This window comes from Marmota flaviventris, chromosome 4 (assembly GCF_047511675.1).
Source record: "Marmota flaviventris isolate mMarFla1 chromosome 4, mMarFla1.hap1, whole genome shotgun sequence".
Classification (NCBI taxonomy): Eukaryota; Metazoa; Chordata; class Mammalia; order Rodentia; family Sciuridae; genus Marmota; species Marmota flaviventris.
Window position 1 is genome coordinate 136,423,118 of NC_092501.1, and position 17,935 is coordinate 136,441,052.

A 17,935-nucleotide genomic window follows, 5' to 3' on the forward strand; every position below is an offset into this window, starting at 1 on the left:
TAAAACCCTATTTTACAATTTTGTTCTTCATCAACCTCGTTCTCCTTGCATACATTTTGATCCATATAATTGCCTTTTATCTGTAGGTAAAAAGGTAAGCTTAGTTTTGCACCAGAAATGAAAGCAGAGTGCTTTTGGAGTCGTGGTTTATTTGATAGTTAAGTATGCACTTTGTCCTTCAACAATAGCCGTGTCCTTAGGTTCTCCACCGTGATGCCTTAGAAATGTGGACACACTAGGAACCTAGTCAAAGGTGGCACTATGACTAAACCCTCCCTCCACACCCATCACAGAGGAGGGGCAGTGTTGGTTAGGCTTTAGGGGAAACAGAGACTCCAAGAACTGAGAATCCTAATTTTATGCTCTGGGAAAGTGAGGTAATTGTAATTGTCACTTCCATTTTCTTTCAATGAAATGAGACAGGGGCCCCAGGGGTCCCAGGAATAATTGTACCCTTTTCTATACACCTTGAGCATATCATCCCTGAGTTCTCCAGCAGAACTCACACATAAGCCCTGTCCCTGAACTGAGGTCTAAAGAGACTGATCTACTTCTTGGGAGGCTTCAGAACCCTTGGCCTTGAGAACCATTCAGAAAACTGTCACCAGCCACTGTCATGGATAGAAAACTTCAAGAGAGACTGTGGCAAGAAGGAGGACAGGAACTCATTGTCACTTCCAAAAGAACAGAGGAGAAATTCAGTAGGAGTGTAACATGGCAATAGCAGTGGTCATGTTGTAGTACAAGCACAGCCACATAAAGAGCTCGAGCATATTTTTTGTCCTTAGAATTGGTCAATCCATGAACATTTACAAATTTCTTGATTAAAAAAAGAAGAAGAAAGGAGAGCCTTTCACAACATATGCACACCATGATGCAAGGTTTATGGGGTAAGAAATTAATCCCATGATTCAATTGATTGGAAATTGTTTTATTAAAAAGAAACTTTCTCTTTGCAGGTCGACTGCTAGGGAGTATGCTCTGAAAATTATCAAGAAGAGCAAGTGTCGAGGCAAAGTATGTATAAAGTTTATCATTGTGAAATACAGTGTTTGGACAGAAAGACATGAAAGTTGGCTCCCAAATAAGTGAAGCTTACCCTTAGAGTTGCATTCTGGTGGAATAGAATGTTATATACTTATTTGAATATAACTTTTAAATATTCCTGGAATAAAGTTTGGTAGGAATGATTGGAAGTTCTTCCACTCCTTATCTTCATTTGCTTTACTTTCTTCCCTTCCTTTTGTGATCTAAGTTTCATCCCATCCTTTTGTATAAAATTATAGTTGTCATTATAGGCTCTGAATTTAATCACCTAAAGACCTTTAACATCTTTTGGCAATTCTACGCTACAGGAATATCACTTTATTTTACCAAAACACACCTCCCTTGATCCTCAAATAGTATCGTTGTGCTCTTTTAAGTTAGCTCCTCACATGTTTTATGTCTGATGATTAAGATTACTTTTCCCTTGGATAGGAACACATGATCCAGAATGAGGTGTCTATTTTAAGAAGAGTGAAGCATCCCAATATCGTCCTTCTGATTGAGGAGATGGACGTGCCAACTGAGCTTTATCTTGTCATGGAATTAGTAAAGGTGGGTGTTTTGGAAAACAAGCTTCTAATTGAGACATCATACTTTACTACACTGTAGAGTTCTTTCTTTTACTTTCTTTCACCAGTATCCAGTCTTCTATTTCTGTGCATTGGTACAGTGACTATTAATGGAGACTGGAGATAGCACAGTGGTAGAGTGCTTGCCTAGCTATGTACACACCCCTGGCTTCTATCCCCAGAACCACACACACACAAAAATTAAATTTAAAAAGGCATTTAATAAACTTACTCACTACTTATAAGAAAATGTTCAAGCTGTTACTTATAAAGAAAAATGCTCATTCTTCCTAATGAAAGTAAGTTTTTATCATTCAGTGTTGTTTTATTATTCCGATATGTTGCCCTTTTAAACTTAATGATTATTTTATAGGTAAAGCCCACTTTCTTTTTCTACTTGAAATTATGACTTGTTTCTGAGGGTTGAGGCCTTGTTTTTAGTGACGTGAGAATATGGTTATGTTTGAGACTGACAAAATTATTGTCATGTTTGAGACTGAAGATGTCAAAAACATGACAACAGTTTTGTGGTAAAAGTGTTACAACGTCATCCCAACAAAGAAAGGTTGATTTTACTTATTCAGATATTCACATTGGTACTTTATTATCAAATCATCTTTTTACCAACCTTGAAAATTATACTTTCTGCAGCACCAAGAAGAGTATTTTTACTATGACATTACTCTTTAGAAGAAGAGCTTTGAACCATTCCATTGCCTCTCTGTGTGCTGTTAGAAATTGATTAACCCCCTGTTGTTATTGATTAGTTCCCTGTTGTTAGTTGATTTTTGGAGAGCTGAAATTAAATTAAATTTGGAGATCAGAAATAAAGGAGGCAAAGACTCAAGTGTTCAGAACACATTTTGTGGTAGATCTTAGTCTGATTATGTGCTGGTCAGTTGACCACAGTAAGGTCTTTATTGCATTTAACCACTCTTGTGAATTCTTTCTGCATAATCAACATATCCTAACAGGCCACGGAGGGATCAACATATCCTAACAGGCCACAGAGGGTCTCTAGTCCAGCACGGGATTGCTCAACCATGCCACTAAATTGTACCTTTAGATTTAATCTGACCCAGCACAGCCTTGATGCTAGGTCTGGAAGCTTCTTGGAAAGTGGAGACTAACCCCAGCCTTGCCTTGAAAGACTCCCATAACATCTTCCTGAGAAATCTGGGTAGGGTCATTCTTTCAAACCCTAAGGGTTTATGGTGTGCCAAGAAGTACCTGAATCTATAGAATAAATAAGGCCCATATTCTGGGAAACAGTGAAGTATCAGTTATTAAGAGTGAAATTCCATAATTATTAGGAAGAGGACTTTAGATGTCTGCCCTCCAAAGTGGAGCACATGCAAACTGCTTTTGTGTTCAGAGAAGAGAAGTTCTTGTGGCACTGCCATGGGCCTCAGAGAGCCATCGGAGTGAGAATGGCAAAGGGGAAAGGAAAGAACATTCCAGAAAGGGGCCCTAAAGAGGACAGGCTTGGAGTTCAGTGAACTTGGTTTGTTTTGACAACCAGGAAAGAAATGTCCTACCTGGTACATAAGGTAACTATCCTAAGAAATGGCAGGTGAAGAAAGTAAACAAACTGGAATGCAGGTTGGGGTCAGAACACAGAAAGCCTTTCCTTCAGGCTTTGGGCAAGGAGTAGCAATTTTTGATGAGAAAGAAAAAAAAATTAGAGTGCTACAGTGTGAGGGAAGGTGACCATGGATATGCAGGATGCTTTGGATAAAGAGCTTATGGAAGGAAGCAGTGTGGTGAGAGGCCACAGCCAAGTCCAGAGGCAACACAGCAAATGACTCCTTCACTTTGAATCATTAGAGGTGAGGTGGCCCAGAAGGATGTGCATGAGGAATTATTTTTAAAAAAAGGCGAGTAAGATTTGTTGAGAGCTTTGTTGAGGATAAATACAAAAAGCGATGACAGGAATACTGGAGCCTAGAGGGTCAAGACAATCACGGAGTCTTTGCAAGGGGCCACATGCAGCCACATATGTCCTACCTGTGACTCCACAGGTGCCAATCACATGGACCACTGTGAATGCCCTGCCTCTTCGGAGACCACCTGAAAACTGGGTGGCAGCCTTTCTTTTGAGAGAAACAGAAAGTGCAGAGATAAAACATTAATATTGGGGGAAAAAAACAAAAAACGTCTATGCCTCATTTGAGAACCACTGCTGAAGGGACAATGAGAGAAGTTTCCAGAGTGGAGATTATACAAGGGAACAGGGAGTCCAAGCCCAATAGTGAGATCTGAGAATCATCAGCCTACAAAGGCTATATTTTGCTTTTACTATTTTAAAAAGAAAAATTAAGTCCCTTGCCACATTAAATAACAGATGAATGCAACCGAGTCCTGTGCTCAGCTGTTCTGGTGCATTGTAGCTCGAATGATGCAAACATTTTTAGTAAATCAGATCCAAATTCCCTGAAAGGGTTTCAAACAAATGGAACTTAAATTGAAGTATCACTGTTTTGCCAAGTAGCAATAAATTAGCAAGGAACAAGGGAAATAAAAGTTCAGATGAATAATAGTCCTAGAAAACTTGCTTGGAAATTTCTCCACCCTCCCTCCCCTTTCTCTCTCATCTTTGGAATGATGAGTTCTGGTCCTCCTTCCTATTCTTTACAAAAAAACACACTATAGGAAAAGAAAACACTTCTCCCAACCCAAGGCAGCTAAATCTAGAGAGTCAAGGGGTGGGGGGAGAATGTCACAAGGCAGCAGAACGTTTTGTTAAGTGTGCAGTTTGCAGTTTTTCTCATTGGGGGAGGTTTAGGATTATGAATCTGCTCTTCAGCTGGCAGTTGGTGCGAGGCAGGTAGCATGTGTCACCAAGGTATTCACACGTCACAAGGACACTGCCTGGGGACCCAGCTTCATCTCCTCCTCTTTGGTGGGGGCTGTGCAAATAGTCGCGTGTCTGTCAGAGTCCTCCCCCACGCCTGTCTTGAGTTCTGGAGGAAATGTTGCCATCTTTCATTATGAGAGAGAAATCACCATAAAGCCCTTTGAGATGCAAGTGGCAGGGAAAGCCCTTATGAACCTAAAGCCCTGCATCCATTCTTCATCTTCTTTATGGTATGTCAGTCTCCTCTGCAGGCAGTCCCATCAGCCCATCTGTTAATGGGCTGCTCCACCTGCTGTTCTCTTCTCAGGGCGGAGACCTTTTTGATGCCATTACTTCCACTAACAAATATACCGAGCGAGATGCCAGTGGGATGCTGTACAACCTGGCCAGCGCCATCAAATACCTGCATAGCCTGAACATCGTGCACCGAGACATCAAGCCAGAGAACCTGCTGGTAAGAGGAATGCCATCTGCAGGGCACCCTGAGTTCACAGTCCCTGTGGGTGAATAGAATGTTTTCCCCCTTTTTCTTTTGAAAAATTTTACCTTGAAGGCTCATTTCTAGCTAGCCTCAGTTTCTCACGTAAAACCTTCCTTTTAAATGGATCTACAGAGGTAATGTGCCACTAAGAGAGTTCCACTTGTTAGTATTTATTTGCTAAGATAAATAAGAGCCCGAGTCAGAAAGTCTGCAGCTGTAGTTAATATCTTGGGCCAAGATAAGATGGTGACCAGAAGCATTGTCACATATATTTTTTTATCTCTAGCACTTTTAGGTAAGAAATTTTTGCCTGGCCAAAAAAAAAGAGGCCTTTTAGATTTTCTTTTAGTCTGGTAGCTTTACATTTTAATGATTTGATCTTAAACCTAAGAGAACTACATTATAAGAGCTTTAAAGACCAACCCCTCAACATAAAAGACAAGCATAAAGAAAATTGATTTAATATAACAAGGGACATTTCCCCCTTTTTCCGCTATTTGGATTGCTTTTCATAGATTCCATATCTCTAGGGAAACACTGAGAGTTCTCCAGGTCAGAAAACAAGAGTCCTTTTTTGGCCTAGTTATTAAGGGGACAGTCGAGAAAAAGTAGGGAGGCAGAGACCAGGCAGGGAGAGCTATCATTGGGTAATATGGAAATAGAAAAAAAAATTACTTTTTTCAGAAAGTTAGTTATTTACATGCACTTTTTATACATTATATGCGATATAGGTACATATATCCTCACCACAAAGATTTTTTTTTTTTACTTTCATCACCCATCCTTGAGTATCATGTATATCCGTGATTCCTGTTAGTTTGCCCATCTTTTCATAAACCCGGGAATTGTGGATTCTCTTTGTGAAGCAGTGCTTCTCCAAGGGTGGTCCAAAGACTCCCTGCATCTGAATTATTCCCAGATGCCTGTTTAAAATGCAAATTTCTGGGCCTCCATAAACCTCTGCCAAATCAGAAATTGGTGTCTGGTGACAGTGTGCAGAAATCCTCACTGCTTCCAGCTCCCCGAGGTGACCTGAAGCACACTCAAGTTTAAAATTAGATGAGCAACTCAAGTTGCACTGCACAACCAAAACCAAGTAAGATCTGCTGCAATGAGAACCCTTGTGTGCTCAGCCTTGTGCCAAGGACTTTACCATCAGTATCTTGTTTTATCCTCACAGCCACCATGTGGGGTAAATTATACTGTCCCATTTCGCAGGAAAGGGAACTGGGTGCCTAAGAGGCTAAATGACCCTCCCAAGGTAATAACAGCCCATAAGTAGAAGAGCCAAGATCTCAACCTAGTTCTGACCTACTCCAAAACCACTAGACTGCAGTAAGCTATGAGTGAGGAGTTGGAGGGGGGTTCATTGAGTGCTCTTAATGGGCCAGGTACTCTGCCAGGGAACAAGAGAGACAGGCTCCTCCATGAAGTTGACATTCAAGCAGAAAAGATAGGCATTCAAGAAATAAATTTGCACATAATTAGTTTTTTGCAATTATGTTGGTAATCTTGCAGCTTCCTGGCTAATGAAGGCAGCTGAGGAGGTCAGATCACAGAGCTCTGACTTAATTGTACCTCAAATTCCACATCTCTGCAGCAGCCTAAACATTATCTTCTGCATAGTTGCTTTCATGAACTGCAGCAATTTTCTCTCATCTGCATTCCTGATTCCTGTGTCCTGAATTATGTAGGATTGTCTCGTGGGAACAGACTTACAAGTGGGTCTTTGTTGAATAATTTCTCTAAGCTCCAAAACATCAGTGATTGAAAAATTAAGGTTTCATTTCCCTTCCTCTCTTTGCAGTTCAATTTGGGGCACCCATTGTTTACTTGCTCATCCCCAGAGCATTATCTATTTCTGTAAATGCCTTAAATGATTACATAGCAGTATACTTTTACTAAAATTAAAATTTGCGGGCGGCTTTTGAAGTGTGCTCATTGGAACATAGTTTAAACTACCCAAAAAGAAAAAAAAATACTCTCTACACCCCCCTCCTTTTCCTTTCTTTGCTAATTTAAGAATCTATAACATATAGAGAAACCACTGGAGTCATTCATAATATAGGTTTAAGATATCTATAATATCTGCATGAAAAAATAAGAGATGCTATTCTCCATTAGCGTGATTTCTTACTATGGGAAACAGGGGTTGGTGAATTTGCAGGGATAAATCTAATAGAGGATAAAATAGAACAGAATATGCTTTGAGAAATTAGGATGACATCACTAATTGCACATGAGATCTCTATTAACTGCAAATTCTATCAAACTGCCTGTGGAAATGTGCAAAAGCCATCATGAGAGGCATACTTTTACACACTCAGGATTTATAGTCTGATGGGTAGAAGTTCAAGACCAAGTGCTTTACTCTTCCACGAGCAAGTCTCGTGACCTTGAACAAGTTGCTGAACTCCTTTGAATCTCCTTTAAGTTGATTTTATGAAGACAAAGAGAATTATAACTGTTAGTTCCCTTCATGTTTATTCTCCATTTCCTTGCAACAAAATTAAATAATCCCTAAAAATAAAACTGCTTCACCATAACATTGTAAATAGTAAAAATCATTTTTTCATCTTTTTTTGGCATTGCTTTAAAAATTTTACTATTCACCCATGCAAGGATTTGCTCCCTCATGTCAAAAAGTCGAGATATGGACTATTTTTGAAAAATGCTGTGATAAACTTAATGAAAATACTCTGAATTTATGTGTTTACTTTAAGGAAACTTACCAAATAAGTAAAAAGACATCGCTGCACATTTTGCTTTACTGTTTCATTATGAAACCTCAAAAATCCTTCTAAACTGTTAGACTGCTAACAAAATATTTGCTAATTAAGTGGTTGATTAATATTTGTTATAACTACCAAAATGTTTTTTTAAATGTCTAATTTAGCTTTATGTAGTATAATTGAGTATACAAAACTTTTAGCATTTTTAAATTCTCATGGCATAATATAAAATTCATCTTTAAAGGTCAATATTGATCATATCAATGATTTTTAACCCTTAAGTATTTGGTGAGGTCAAAGTATGTTAATGAGAAAATATCATCTGACTTACAGTGATGTTTCCAGCTATGATTTAGGTGAAAACTGGGAACTGGCCCAATACAAACACCTTTGATAAAGTTATTGCTTTATTTTCTTTCTTTTTTTTTTTTTTTTTTGTATCACTGCTAAAATTGTTCCTCCATGTTAATCATGCCAATGATTTTTGTCGTTCCTGTTGCTTTACTTGTTGTCAAGCCTGTTAGCCTGTTACTTAGTGATCATATGCATGAGTGATAGGTGAATGACAGAGTGAATGCGATGGGCATGTGAGTGAATGAGTGATGATACTTCCTCACAGAGAAGAGGATGGAGCTGATATGCCAAGTCCAAGACATTTCCCAGCTCATTTGTTACTTGGAGTAGTCACAGCCTTAGGGACAGTGGTTTCCATCACTGCACTTATGCATAAGATCACTCTGCTTATTCACAGGATCGGTGTGTGTGTGTGTGTGTGTGTGTGCGCGCGCGCGCCATGATAGTTTAAGACTGAAGGAACTTGTTTTACAAACAACCCTAACTAGGATTTAATGCCTTCAGTTCACAGAAGTCACCACTAGATGGCACACTTGCACCCTTAGCAGCAAATATCCTCAATAGCACCTAGTGTTTCTTCCAGGGAACTGGGCAGGTCTTTTAAAAATGTATACACAAATATCTCCTTAGGAAATTCAGTCTTTACTGCAAAAGTATAATTTCCATCACTATTTTTCATTAGATTGAAGATGTAAATATAGTCATTGTCTTCAAACATAAAAAAATGTATATTTAAACCTTTTCCCTCCCAAACTCTGCTGTAATCTCTAGAAGAAGGCAGTTTCTCAGAGACTCTGTCTCTCATGGTTAGAAATGTTCTGTTAGAAGCTGTCTGGTGAGCGTTTGTGCCTGCTCCTACCTGCCCCCCAAGCAACATGTACAGCTCATCATTCTTATTTCATTCAATGGATGATATCTAGCCACAAGTTCTTCCTGTTAACCCCAAGGAATGATCACAGTTTATCTTGTAATTCTTCTTTAACTCTTCTTAATATCCTTTCATGATGACAACCAAGCTCACGAGATAATGGATTTCTGCCTTAAACCCAAGACTCTTGTCCCCAAATCCCATCCATTTTATTGTAGAATAGCTAGCATTGGTAGACAAAGTGAGTGCCTTACATGTAAAATGTCTAGAGGTCATGAACAAAAACACACCTGGGTAGATTTGTCCTCAGCACCCTATACAGTTGTCCCTAAAGATCCATAGGGGATTGGTTCCAGGACTCCCTGTGGATAGTCCCAAATCTGTGAGGCTCAAGTCCCTTATATAAAATGGCATAATATTTACATAGAACCTACGTACATTCTTTTGTATATTTTAAATCATCTCCAAATGACTTATAATACTTCATACAAAGTAGATGCTACATAAATAGTTGTTATACTGCATTGTTTAGGGAACAGTGATGAGGAAAACTTTTGTACATGTTCAGTACAGATATTTTTCTCAAATGTTTTTGATCTGCATATTCAGACTCAGATATGGAAGACAAATTATAGTATACACGTGGGCAACCAGAGTGTGTTGACTATGGATTGGTGATTACCCAGAGAAAGAGACAGCAGTCTTCCACGATTGTGTCTCTAGCCCTGCTCTAATCAACTTTGACTCTGTCTTGAATGAAGATGTATTATACCAAATAATGACAGAACTGAGATCCAAGGATACCTTTGGCTTTATAAAGGTTCAAAATCAGTAAGGTGAAATTTCATGAGAAATAAACATAAATCTCTATGAACTCGGTGGTTCTGGCATAGTTGTTTTATTGATAATTACCAAAAAGGAATAATGGGAAAACTTGGCCTGGTTGCAGGTCAGAAAGGCCATGTGTCAACTCTAGTTCAGTGTGAGTCTCAGGGGGACACAGCTACTAGGACTATTAATGTGCCCTTAGAGTTCTCTCACTGAGTGCCCATCAAGAGAGTCCTCTGACTGCTCACTCCACACTACCTGACATATTATAACAGGGATCTGAATTCACCCAGAGAAGGGATGGGCTTCATCAGATATCTGAAAAGTTGCCAAGTAGAAGTCAAGAGAAATTTTGGGGGACTGTATATATATTGACAGCACTGAGTAAAGAAAAGAGAAGAGATTAATGGGCAAGATATTTAGGGCTAATATGAAGAAAACCTTTCTAACCATTATACCTGTTTGAAAATTAAATGGCCTTTCTCACAGGTAAGTAGACATTGTAGATGTCTAAGCAGAAACTAAAGGATCCCTCTTTTGTGGGTGCCTAGAAAAAAATACTTCTGCTTTCTGAATATGGATAAAGGTTAAGGGAAAACAGAAGCCAAACATTTTCCTGAAACATTATGTAGTTTGAAACAATAGTGTACCAGTTTCTAAACTAAGCATTGACTGAGGGCCCTTGTTCTTCGAGGACCTTTTTCAAAATAACGCTTCCCAGTCATTGGATATGTATCGATGGAGGAATAACTCAATAAAACCTTTCTGAAAGGCAACTTGGTAATAGACAGTCAAAGCTTAAACAATACCTGAACCCTGTGACCCAATAATTCCACTTCTAGAAACATAACCAAGAGAAAATTAGCTATGTACATAGGAATGTGCTTGTGTGTGTGTGTGTGTGTAGGGATGTTCATCTCAGTGTTTTTTAGAATAGGGGGAAAAACAGTATATATTGAAACAACTTGCCTCAGGGTACCGAGGAGTTAAACAGTAACATGATGGTGTGGCAGGAAGACATTCTGGTTAGAATCACAGAATCTGCTATATCTGACTTTAAGTTCTGGCTCTGTTACTTACTAGCTGTGTAACATTGGGCATGTTACTTAATGTCACTGAACCTCAATTTTCTTACCTTAAAAATGTCACTAAGAGTATTTCCAATTAATAGGATTGATGTAGGGATCAAAGGGTACAATGCACACATTATCCTCATCACTGTGGCTGGCACATCCCCTGTGCTCAATAAATGGCGGTGGTAGTAGTTATTGTGGGGATTATTATTATTATAGTGTTTCCATATAATGGAATATCCAGCAGCCACCGAAAATAATTCTACATGTTTATACTTACTCACTTGGGAAAACATTCAGGATGTATTATCCAGTGGGAAAAAGAAGAGCAAGAAAGAAAGGGAAAGAAAGCTCTGAAAGTCCACAAGACACAATGTTAATGGTTATTTCTGAGTGTGGAGATTATAGGTGAGTTGAGTTCCTCTTCCTCCACAGTGACCTGCCTTTTCTAAGTTTTCCACAATGGCATATTAGATATCAATCATGTGACAAAAAAACATAATAAAATCTTTAGATGATTCTGAGTTCCCACAGTTTTGGCAAAATCCTAGGATACAATTCCCAACAGGATCTGGAGTGTGATGTTTATGTATCTCACTGCAGCTGCTTAGAACCCCTTTTTGATGGTTTCATGACTATTTTAAATTGAGGATGAGAATCAGGTTTCTTGGAGTTTCCATTCTCCATCTTCCCAGCTATCTCCAGTAGAAAACCTAAGAGAAGCAATTTTATCTCTCTCTTTAATGTTGTTTCCCTTCTCCTCCTTTATGCAACTTTTATTGTTTTATTATTTTATTTAACTTGGATTTCATAAATATTTGCATGTGGATATGATTTTTTTAATTGCAGTGTATTTTTTTCCACAAGTTCTAATTCAAAAGTGTGTGACCGTAAGTGCACTTTGCAAAATAACTCCCAGTTTAAATGTTGTTATGCTTTGCTTCTTAAAGATTTAAGTTTAATCCTTTTTCCTTAGAAAGCATCACAAAGGACATGCACTGTGGCTGGAGGAAAATCAATGTCTTTTTAAAGGGATACCGTATATGTTAAAAAGTAAATTGACCTCTTTTCATGGCTTTGTCAATTTCATGCCACTTTTGTCCAATTCTATTTGGTGAAATAATTTTTAGTACCTATTGAGCTCCTCTGTGAAAACTATTTCAGTGGTTACTAATGATTCATTAGCCAACATTTCAACAGGGCTATCCTTGAATTTGTAGCAACATTAAGAATTGTGTTTGTTCCAACACATCTGTTATACTAGTCAGCTTTTAGTCCTCAATTATGGGAATCTCAGAAACCATTTGACTGGGTTTAGGTTATCTGTGAATTTTCATAATATTTTATGGCCACCGGCTGCATTTTTATGGCTATATATTAAATGTTTTATTTTTTCAAATAACTTTTCCAAATGGTCTCAGTTTCCCATCCAAGGGAAGTCAGGAATATGCCCAAACATCTACTGTTCAGCAAGTTATCACGGCTGCAAAACCCCAAATAAACAGAAAAGATGCAAAATAAAATCCTTTTTTTAAAAGAGAAATACCAGTATGCTCAAAATCCACACACCTGACCTCTCACTTTAGCTCTTCTTGGGTAACATGACTTCAGCTTTTAATTGGAACCTTTTTCATAATTGTTGCCATTTAACACACTTAGTCTGTCAAATCATGGGATATCTTTATAGCCATATAATAAACCCTAGAGAACAACTTCTCTGACTATAGCCATCTGCAATGATCACAAGAGTAGCTTACAAAATACTGACAGTCTTTATGGTAATAGGATACATATGGCAGCCCACAATTATGTGTAGCTGCATTCAATTAGTGTTGTACAATTACACAGTTTTATTGCTTAGTTAAAACAGTGAAAGCACTACATACTGGGTAATTTGCACTAATCCTCATCTCTTTAATAGTCCCTCAGTGTTTAAGATGTGGGGGAACATCTATAGTATTTAAAGGACCTGGGCTGAACATTGTATCTCATGTTGTGAGATCTCCTTGACTGACAATTGTTGTACTCCCACTTCACGTGTGGGTCATGTTTTATAGAGGCTTTAAAACACAGTTATAGCAAGAAGTTCCTCTGACACCAGAACCCCACTTGCTGAATCAGGTTGTCCAAGTCTATACTTGCAGCCTGCTAATGTCCTTTCTGAAAGATGGTCAAGATGAGCAGGCATACTGAGGAACAGAATGACTCTGAGAGTACAATAAGCCAAGGACTCAGCCTTTAAGATAGGAACTGGTGAGAAGCTTTTCTGATTTCTAACTTTCAATTAAAAACTTGATTCAAAGTGAATTTACAGCCGCCATTTGGGAAAATACATTATAGAGATGGTTTTGCAAGTATGTGAGTGCGCACACATGCATGCTTGTGCACCAGTGTGTGCATGCACTCTTGAAACAGATGTTTTGAGCAATCTGTGATGTATAACAAAGTTTTAATGGTATTTGCAAATGGCCTCTCTCATGCCCCTCTGAAACTGGCTCAGGAAGAGATGAGGGTGAACAGTGCTCAGGTTGCAGCAGACACTCATGGTGAGGGCCAGGGTGAGAGAACTCATTATGCCACTTCAGAAAGGGACTCTCCCATTGGAGGAGAAGAAACACTGGAATAAATTCTTCTCCATCATTCTCCCAAAGTGTTGACAGAGAAAGCCCCAAAGTAACCTTGTTTCCTGCCCTGCCTGACAATAAGTTAAACAGAATTCTAAAACCAGAGGACTGGACATTTATTCACCTGCAAAAATATTTTGTTGACACATTTCTAATGTACTTCAGTCTTGCAATGTTTTCAATTACATGGGATAGGTCTTTGTCTGTAAGCTCTTTTTTGTCTCTCCTAAGTATCAGTCCAATCTCTTTATGTTCATGAATGTTCTAAGCAAAAAAAAAAAAAAAAAAAATCCAAAAAACAAAAAACAGGAGGGGGCATTGGATAAGTGACTAAAGAAGGAGAAAACAGAACATTAAAATTATAAATGCAATATACTTCATTTAAATGTCTTTGGTGTTTTAGAAGTATTACTACTTTTAGGTTTTCCTTGCTTTCCTCATTTATGTAGCTTTCCAATGTATACTTTTTCTTTTGCTTGTTGTGCTGGGCTGGGATTGAACACAGGGCCATGAGTTTTTCTCAGTTATGAGAAGTTTGGACTTTATTGCTCATCTATATAAAATATAATTAATGTATGGCCATATGTTACATGGAATTCCTGATAAAATATAGGTTCAAAAATAAAACCCTTGCTCCATGTAAGAGAATTACATGGTCATATTCAGAACTTTAATGGTATTTAATGATTGGATTCCCCAACATCTGGTTTTATCTAACTTTTGAATAAATTAGGTGATATAGACACTGTTTTTTTAAAAAAAAAAAAATCTACAGAACTCCTGCATAAATGGGGTTGAATAGATCAAAATCTGTACCATCTCCCAAAGCACACATCATGAATGTTTGGACTTAGCAGAACATCAAAGCAAGAGGTTATTTTGCATTTTAGAAAGGTTACTAGTAACAAAAGGGAACTACGGAAGTAAACAATTTTGCTCTACAGGGGAAGTAAACTAGACAGATGATCTAGTAGATGTTTCCATCTCATATTTCTTTTCATGAAAAACATTTGCTTGTTGTTTAGATGACCAGAATGTCCAGAACAATGGGACTACAATTTAGGGGTTTCTTTGTCCTGAGAACATTTAGGCTGAGGACAATACTGTGTTTTGCAGTTCTGATGCCTCCAAGTCCTAACTCAGACCTGTTTATGGTGGTGACCAGGGCTGCACAGCTGCTTCATTAAGTGTCCATCCCACCAGACACATGGCTGTCTCTCCCCTAACACCCGAGCAGGTGATCCCCCACTCTTTGGATGCCTGCACCAGGGCAGCCCAAACTAGATAGTGATCCAGAGCTCTGGGGGAAAAGACTCCATGTTCTGAACGTGAACAGATATAAAAGAATAATTTCTACCCAGCCTCTCTAGAGAGAAGAATCTGACCACTGCTGCTGCCAAAATAGTTGGATGCAAATGGTCATTGCTGGTTCTGCAGCTTAGCTGGCCAAACATCTGCACTTTGTGCTATAGTGGAATGCAAAGTGAATCAAGTTTTTCCAAAGGAAGGAGGATATGCATGTGAACAGTAGCAGCACTCCTGATGTGTGGAGATATGTCTTGCTGTGCAGGAGGTGCAGACTGCTTCAGCACGTACCAGATGATCATAGAGTGATAACAGAAGAACATGCGAGCCTCGACTTACTGCATGAATTATTTTGATGTATGAGGAAAATTTCATTTCCTTGAGGCATCTCTGAAAGATTGCCCTTGCTAGAAATACCAGAAATGTACTGAGGTTTTCTTTTCTTTATCCTATTGATTCCAGAGGGCACTGAGTACAAGTTCTGAATGCCCTTTGATCCTTTCTTTCTAATCAATGAAGTTGTTTGGGATACTTTTTAGAGCATATCCTTTTGGTTTGATCACAGACTAGAATTAAAGCATATAAATACTTGCCTACAGTCATAGGCATCCTTTTTTTGATTTGTTGGGTGAAAGACTAGAAACTTTTACTGCCTTAATAAGGAAACCTGGACAGAATGCTGACTCTGCACCTGATAAATCTTTCCAAATTGCCACAGGTAAAATGAAATGTTAATATCCCTCTCAATTATTAATAAAAAATGTAAATAGATCTTGTCGGAAATGTAGGGCACTGAAAATAAAGTATTTTAATATGCGTGTAGTTTTGTATGTGTAGTTACTTAAAAAAGGCATATTTAAAGCTTCTCATATATTGGGATAAAGAAGTAATTATTTTCATAAAATAAAGCACAAGAGACTTTCTATGCCTCATTTTACTATTCAAATCAACTTTAGTTGTAGAAAGCATTAAATACAGGTAAGAAGAAAAAAAAAGATCTTTATAATCCTACCACCCAGAGACAGACCCACAAAACTGTGTTCTTTCAGACTTATTTTCTATATTGTTTTATTTTTTGATTTAACAGACATTTTATACAAACCAGTCTAAAATCTTATATCCTTACCTCCCAAACATAATTTATTACAATGAGTATAACCTCACATCACCATTTTAAAGGCCATGTACATCCCATTGTATGAATGTACCATTGTTAACTTAGCGAATTTCCATTGGCTGTATTTCCAAATTTGCAGTCATCTAAACAAAAATATTGTGCATAATTGCCTGATTTCTTAATATTATATACATTAAATTTAAACCATATTGTCCCTTGTTTTATCAACAAAAAGCCCTTGAGCTCTTAGTTTTAAGGTGATTGTGCTTTTACTTTTATTTTAGGTATATGAGCACCAAGATGGCAGCAAATCCCTGAAGCTGGGTGACTTTGGATTGGCCACCATTGTAGATGGCCCCCTATACACAGTCTGTGGCACCCCAACATATGTGGCTCCTGAAATAATTGCAGAGACTGGGTAAATGCTTCTTCTGTGTTTTAGTTCTATGCTTACAAAAGAACTGGGCTACCTTGATGATAAGAAACATAGTACTACTCTGGCCCATCCAGACAGAATCAGCCCTCAGGTTTTTTTTTTTTTTTTTTTTTTTTAACTTTTATAGTAGGAGCTATTTTCTCTGCTTTCCCAATCAAGTTACCAATTACTGCAATCTTGTTTAAAGCTATCATTTGGGCTTTGTTAAAGGTAGAATGGAAGTTATTAACCCCAGAGTAAAAAATGTTCAGACTAACAGAGAAATGTACAGTATTGGTAATTAACTTGCTTTTGGAGAAAAAAAGACACTGTTGTGTGGTGATTACACTCTCCTGTGGTTATTTCTCTCAGCCACCTTTATACATTTCTGGTCCTGTTTTAGTCCTTTTGGAAATCCATTGATTTCCTGTGGAGTGAACACCCTTAGGCATCAGAGGACCATTGAGAATTTGCTGGTTTCTTTATACAGAATCAGGGGAATGAAAACCTCTACACTAAAATGGGGAGAGAAAGTGAAATAACTTATTACTATTAAGGACCTAATACATGCCAGCCTTAAACTCATTTACTTAATTCTTGTTCTTCTGGTGAATAGTAAGAACTATTCCCATTTTGCACATAGATCCACTGAGACTCATCTCTGAGGGCTTAAGTATCCTGTAAGCTCATGACCTCTTAGAGACTAAGTTAGTATTTGAACTCAGGTTAGCCTGAAAGAAAGGCTTTTTCAGCTAAGAACCTATTTCTTACCAACAGCCATAGTCAGAGCCATGAGGTGCTGAAGTTGATCTGAATTTGGGAGGGGACAGCCCCATTTTCTTTCATTAGCAATTTCAGTCCACACTTGGGAATCCAGGTAGTACCATCCACTGTGAGCACTTGAAGATGATTTTTTCTACTTGTACCATAGAACCAGTGGGCAGAAAGACAAAAAATGTGAGAAGGAAACCCCAATAGGGAAACTCCTAGGATGAGATATGAGAGAATGGGGACTTTTTATTTGTCAGAGTTGAGTGATTTTGGAGGCCACATCTGTACCTTACCTGACCTCCCTCAGAAAGTGCTGCCACTGACATAGCTACATCTGCTACTGGGACATATTCTGACAGTCTGCTGGGAGGGTTGAGGAGATGTGGGAAGAGAATTTGGTTGGGCCCTGAAGACCCTGAAGACAGTCCATTTCTGTTACTAAAGATGCTATCTTGAGCAACAGGTTCACCCTCTGAACCTGCTTTATCTTCTATAAAATAGGTAATATTTGTCCTATCTAACCCACAAAGTCATTGGGAAAACTAAATAGGATAATATATGTTAGCTCTTCATAAGCTGGAGAATGTTCTTCAAATAATTATGATTACTAAAATTAGAGAGTTAGGTCCCATTTCTATCTCAAAATTGGTATGATTATAATAAACCTTTTTGCTGACACCATTCACTTATTGATATTTGGATATGAGCCTATGAGGCACGCATTGCTCTGATTTTTAAAAAATATTTATTTTTTATTTATAGTTATATCAATGCCTTTATTTTATTTATTTGTTTTTATGTGGTGCTGAGGATCGAACCCAGGGCCTCGCATGTGCTAGGCGATCGCTCTACCACTGAGCCACCCCAGCCCCCCATTTTTATTCGTACCTTAGA

At 38.2% G+C, this 17,935-nt stretch overlaps 1 protein-coding gene across 1 annotated transcript in view; it reads left to right on the plus strand.

The window, feature by feature from the left end:
* The window catches only part of Dclk1 (doublecortin like kinase 1), a 320,710-nt gene that overhangs the window by 270,780 nt on the left and 31,995 nt on the right, over positions 1 to 17,935 (plus strand). The window contains exons 9-12 of the mRNA XM_034636480.2: positions 960 to 1,017; positions 1,480 to 1,599; positions 4,781 to 4,927; positions 16,140 to 16,273. Of these exons, the coding sequence (XP_034492371.1) occupies positions 960 to 1,017; positions 1,480 to 1,599; positions 4,781 to 4,927; positions 16,140 to 16,273 (459 nt within the window). The remainder of the gene's footprint in view (positions 1 to 959; positions 1,018 to 1,479; positions 1,600 to 4,780; positions 4,928 to 16,139; positions 16,274 to 17,935) is intronic.